At 46.0% G+C, this 6,131-nt stretch overlaps 1 protein-coding gene across 1 annotated transcript in view; it reads right to left on the bottom strand.

The window, feature by feature from the left end:
• Positions 1-243: 243 nt before the first annotated feature.
• SARC_04801 (hypothetical protein) overlaps positions 244-6,131 on the bottom strand; it is a 7,581-nt gene continuing 1,693 nt past the window's right edge. Inside the window, exons 2-7 of the mRNA XM_014301334.1 lie at positions 5,901-5,975; positions 5,326-5,433; positions 5,070-5,202; positions 2,723-3,356; positions 1,571-1,788; positions 244-1,018 (exon numbers count right to left, since the gene is read on the bottom strand). Coding sequence (XP_014156809.1) covers positions 1,614-1,788; positions 2,723-3,356; positions 5,070-5,202; positions 5,326-5,433; positions 5,901-5,975 — 1,125 coding nt within the window. The 3' untranslated portion in view covers positions 244-1,018; positions 1,571-1,613. The remainder of the gene's footprint in view (positions 1,019-1,570; positions 1,789-2,722; positions 3,357-5,069; positions 5,203-5,325; positions 5,434-5,900; positions 5,976-6,131) is intronic.

A 6,131-nucleotide genomic window follows, 5' to 3' on the forward strand; every position in this document is an offset into this window, starting at 1 on the left:
ACTTGTATTTGTGATGTATGTACTCAGTTGGATATCCTCTGATAGCCTTGTCTTGTAAGAGATATGATACAAGCCCTCATGTATGGTGTATGTGCTGGTACAGCGGAGTCTACTCCCTTCTTGAGTACAGTCCGTGTAGTCGCTCACAATATAGGCCACGAGCAATATAGTTCAATAGATTGTATAATGTTATAATAAAGACAATCACTCACAGTACTAGAACCTTCGCAGCTTGCTTACTGTATCCATCTGCTTCCGAGCACACCTTTAATACTTGCTAGTCTCATTAATACCATGCCTGTCAAGCATGGTACATCTTTTACTCCCTATCTTGCATGCGTGACGTTTAACTCTCATTTTCGATCTAGCTTATACGTGAGAATGTACACGTCAAACGTACGCGTTCTGTTGTTACAGATCCTCCTTGCACCCAGCAGCATCACTCTGCGGGTGTGGTTTAATTGGCTTGTATGTCTCACAACACCGCTTACTCACAGGATAAACGAGCTCTGTTTGATCACAGTGAAGCTCTCCGCTATGCAACAGGCGCTTGGATACCTAAGCCAGCTAACCATCGCATCGACACCCTCTCGTCTGTGGCAGGGCTGAGTCCGTCCATAGCGCACACTCCCACGTTGCAAGAGACATCACTTGGGATCTGGTTCACAGATACAGCTGGCGAAGGGGGGCTTGTGCGTCGATGTTAATTGTGGGTTGCATGCATTGCCCTGCCCCTACACACTACTACAGTCCACCTGCGAGAGATCAGCTACGCCTGTCACTCGGGTTAGGGGTGGGCTACGTCTAGGGCTAAGTCTGTGTACAGTTGGTCTCTGGTCTGGCCTTGGTACATCCATATGTGTAGCACGGACACGCTTTAACAGATACCGTACAATGCCTAGTGCTGGTGTTGGGTACCCTGTCCAATCGGCAGGCTATTCAAGCGCCCAGCGTGCTGTCCCGCTTTGGCAGAGCGGCAAACCGGGACGTTCCTGGCCGTGTGCGTGTGCTTGCGTAGCTGGAGACGACAGACAGTATGGGATATCGTCAGAGGTTCGGTACATACGCTGCTGAGGCTAATGACAACCCACGGTGATGGAGGTATACGACTTGGTTCGAAGCATGTACACACAGTAGTGGGGCGGAGGTAAGAGCTTATGCACGTGGTGGATGTGTTGCACATTGTGGGATATTACACAACCAGCCCTGCCCTGGTGTGCACGTTTGCACAACAAGAACACACACGGACCATCAGATTATGCAACGCAAGACTCGACATCACACGCCTGTCAAACCCCTTTCCATGCTCTCATCACCGCTGGTTTAACCTCAATGATGTTTATATACCTACCACTAGTTTGACCTCTATGATGTTTATATATCTAGCACTAGTTCAACCTCAATGATGTTTATATATCTTCCACTAGTTTAACCTTAATAATGTTTATATACCTACCACTAGTTTAACCTCAATGATGTTTGTATACCTACCACTAGTTTAGCCTCAATGATGTTTATATACCTACCACTAGTTTGACCTCAATGTTGTACAAGCGCATGTGTCACATACCGTATAAAATGGCCCGTCTAGTTGCCTGACCACATCTCTGGGCCTAGCTACTTCCCATGTCGTCGTCGTCGTCGCTGTCTGCACGCTCTGGTTGAACGCCTGTGTCGGAGTCATCACTCGCATCCGTGACTGACCTGTTATTCCATTGCTTGTGTATGCGGGGGTCGATGTAGTCGAAACGGAACACATAGGACTTCTCGGTCGCGCACACAATCCGGCTGTGACGGTCCATAACGATAAAGTGGAAGCAGTATGTGAGTACTACGTATATAGTAAAGTGCGCTGCGAAAGGGTTCAGATATGGTACACTTTTGACTTCCTCCGGCCACCCACTATATGCACTGGCAGTGTAACTCAACACTCAGCGTAAGTGCAAGGTTTACCCTTAGGTCACCCCCTGACACCCACCGCAACTACCCGTCCTCATACGCACATGAGGTTGGGACTATTTAATGTGCGGCGCAGAGACCGGACCGGACAGGCCAGGACCTTAAAATTATCAATAGGTCACTACACATAATAGGTGCGGAGTGTATAACTAACGCCGGGAGGCTATGCAGCTATGGTACTGGGCAGTTGATTATTACCGTCTCCACACACGGTATTCACTCTTGGAAGGAAGCCCGGTTCGGCGTACCATAACACATAGTAGCTATACAGGCACAGACGCATGGTACTATCAAAAAGGGCTCTCAGATGACTGTGCATGTGTGCAAAGGTTAATAACTGCATATCCTGCACGTGTATAACACATGGTAGCTATACAGGCACAGGCGCATGGTACTATCTAAAAGGGCTCTCAGATGACTGTGCAAGTGTGCAAATGTTAAGAACTGCATATCCTGCACGTGTACAACACATAGTAACTATACAGGCACAGGCGCATGGTACTATCTAAAAGGACTCTCAGATGACTGTGCATGTGTGCAAACGTTAAGAACTGCATATCCTGCACTTGTGGCTATTCTATCTGTTGATACTTATGGCGATAGTTGCCTATACACACAAGGATGCGTATGTGTATATTTGCCACGCACATTTCTTAATAAAAAGTATGTATGGAGGGTATATGTACATGTATAGGCATAATACATGTGATAACAATATGTTAAGTAGACACATATGAATGTTCACACCGACAAGCACACCCACCTCATGTCCTTGGAGAACGCACACGCCATAACGCGCATCTCCTTGACCCTAGGATGCTTCAGACTCACCACAATCGCCTTAGAAACCAGATCAAACACAAGCACAGCCCCTCCGTCCGTGCCCACGCACATGTACCGTTTGTCATGACTCACATCGAACCTACACCAACCCGCTCCAAACCCTCTAGACTTAATGACGGTGCTCAGGACCACTCCAGTGCCCAAGTCCCACTTCATAGTGTGGTTGTCAGTGGATTTGCTTAGTATTGTATGGGCATCGAGATAGTGCAGCGAGTCTACGGCGGTGTTGTGTTTGCTGAAGAGGGGTTCCGGTGCTCTGATGGATATGTCGGCCACCTCGCTTATTCCGTCACGTGTGGGAATAGGCAACTGCACCACACTCCCGTCCCGGCACCCCACCAGCACGTGCAGGCCATCCCCTGACGCACACAGACTGGTAGGCGCACTCTGTAGCTTGCACAGAGAGAGACAGTGCTTCGTGTCTGTGGGGGGGCAGCCGTTGAACTTAGGGGGCTCCACAGTCAACTGCCATGCTCGCACGCTCCAGTCGCTTTTGCTAGCGGATACGAACACGCCGGGCCGACACGGGACAGCCTCCAATAGTGTGACAGAGCCTACAGATGAGGTACACAGATATTGGTATTGTATGTATATGAAAAGGGTTAAAATGTGTATATGGGGTAAGATGTGTATTTGGGGTAAGATGTGTGTTTGGGGCAAGATATGTGTTTGGGGTAAGATGAGTATTTGGGGTAAGATGAATATTTGGGGTAAGTTGTGTATTTGGGTATGATGTGTATTTGGGTATGATGTATATTTGGGGTAAGATGTGTATTTGGGTAAGATGTGTATTTGGGTAAGATGTGTATTCGGGGAAGATGTGTATTTGGGTAAGATGTGTATTTGGGTAAGATGTGTATTTGGGTAAGATGTGTATTTGGGTAAGATGTGTATTTGGGTAAGATGTGTATTTGGGTAAGATGTGTATTTGGGTAAGATGTGTTTTTGGGTAAGATGTGTATTTGGGTAAGATGTGTATTTGGGTAAGATGAGTATTTGGTATGCTTGCGTTCTATCTGAATAAGTGCACCCTTCATCAGTTAATGAAGGGGTTGGCTTTATCATCCAGGTGCGAGTAGACAGGCTATTAGCGTATGACTCCATGAACGTCACCTAAATAAACAACAAGTGGGAAGGCGTGTACCTGATCCCGTTTGTGAATGGCCGTGATATCTAACCCGCAAGTTCCGTCTAGGGCAGCGCGTGTAACGTTTGATAGGCATGGGTTATAGCAACACTATTGACAGTGCACCTTAACAACACTATTGACTCCGCACCCAAGCCCAATCCATAGGAAGCACTATACGAACGTATGCGGGAGTGCGAGGTAGAAGAACCAGTTCGATGATAATCGTCAAGTGTGATATGAGAAGTTCGTATGTTCTACGCCTAGCAAGAGTGATTTAGGCGTCTACCAACAGCGGCGAGCAGAGGGGTATCCGGTATAATCCGCTTACAACTACCAATGAGTTATGTATAGCATAACTACCTACCACCCCCCTTACAACTACCCATGCGTTATGTATAGTATAATCACCTACCAATCCCTCTACAACTACCTATGAGTTATGTATAGTGTAACCACCTACCACTTCCCCTACAACTATTCATGAGTTATGTATAGTATAATCACCTACCACTCCCTCTACAACTACTCATGAGTTATGTATAGTATAACCACCTACCACTCCCCCTACAACTATTCATGAGTTATGTATAGTATAATCACCTACCACTCCCTCTACAACTACCCATGAGTTATGTATAGTATAATCTTCTACCACTCCCCCTACAACTACCCATGCGTTATGTAGAGCATACTCACCTACCACTCCCTCTACAACTATTCATAAATTAAGTATAGTATAATCACCTACCACTCCCTCTACAACTACCCATGAGTTATGTATAGCATAATCACCTACCACTCTCCCTAGAACTACCCATGAGTTATGTATAGGTATAGTATAAACATCTACCACCCCCTCTACAATTACCCATAAGTTATGTATAGTATAATCTCCTACCACTCCCCCTACAACTACCCACGCGTTATGTATAGCATAATCACCTACCACTCCCTCTACAACTATTCATGAGTTATGTATAGTATAATCACCTACCACTCTCTCTACAACTACTCGTGAGTTATGTATAGCATATTCACCTACCACTCTCTCTAGAACTACCCATGAGTTATGTATAGTATAAGTACCTACCACTCCCCCTACAACTATTCATGCGTTATGTATAGTACAATCTCATACCTCCATGGCCGTGGAACTCAGCAACCTCAGCCAGGCGTCCGTTGGAAAAGACACGTACAGTGTTCTCAGCACCGCCCACCGCAACTACCGCATCCCCACACTCTGAAGCCAGCCAGCACACACACTCCAACGTCTGTCCCAGCAAAGTCAGGTATATATAAACAGCATGAGGGTACATCAGAACAAGGCAGAAGCATGCCACCAATGAGAAAAGGTAGGTGTCTGTTCGATAGAAACACGGCGTCTGGATATTTACCTGGTGCTCGTCTCCGATGTGTTGCAGCAGAATATCGACATGCGTGCCGTCTTGTTGTGCGTCTTCCTCGTACTGATTGATGTAGCTCTCTGTGTCGTATACGTTCAACTGTTGCGAGAGGGGGTACGGTGTTACAGATTGCAGGGCCGTGTGCAAAACTTTGGAATGAACCCACGTGTTCGTTGGGTCTTCCTGGATATCTTTCGCAGGCGTACAGCTCAGCGAGTATATATTCAATGCACGTGTACAAATCAGCGAGTGTTCTTAAACAACCGTTGAACACTCAAACCGTGCGGGTGGTATATAAACTGCAACGGTGGAAAAGGGGATCGTCCAAACAACAGTATACGGAAGTACACGCAGCTTAAACGAGAGCAGTACAAATAAACATCAACACGCTCAGCGAGGTCTTCAGGGCAAATACTACATACGGAGTGGGATAAAGCGAGTAGCCAAAGGAAAAACAGAAAGTATAAGTAGCATTTTTTGGAATTTGAGAGTGTGGGATAGGTAAATATACCGCCGTGTATAGAACATAGGGTACATAAACCAAAAAACGGATATTGAAAACGTACCTGTGTACCTCCGATGGTAGCAATGAGGTTCTCGCAGTTCTCGGCGCTCAAATTGAAGCGCACATCTTTGATTTCCTAAGCGTATCAGCACGTAAAAAGTGTTAATATATAGTTATACATACACACACACACACATACAAACACACACACACACACACATATATATATACATATTATAGCATACATATATACATACATACATGTATACACCCACACACACACATATATATA

This window comes from Sphaeroforma arctica (genome assembly GCF_001186125.1).
Source record: "Sphaeroforma arctica JP610 unplaced genomic scaffold supercont1.284, whole genome shotgun sequence".
In the NCBI taxonomy this organism is placed as follows: Eukaryota; class Ichthyosporea; order Ichthyophonida; genus Sphaeroforma; species Sphaeroforma arctica.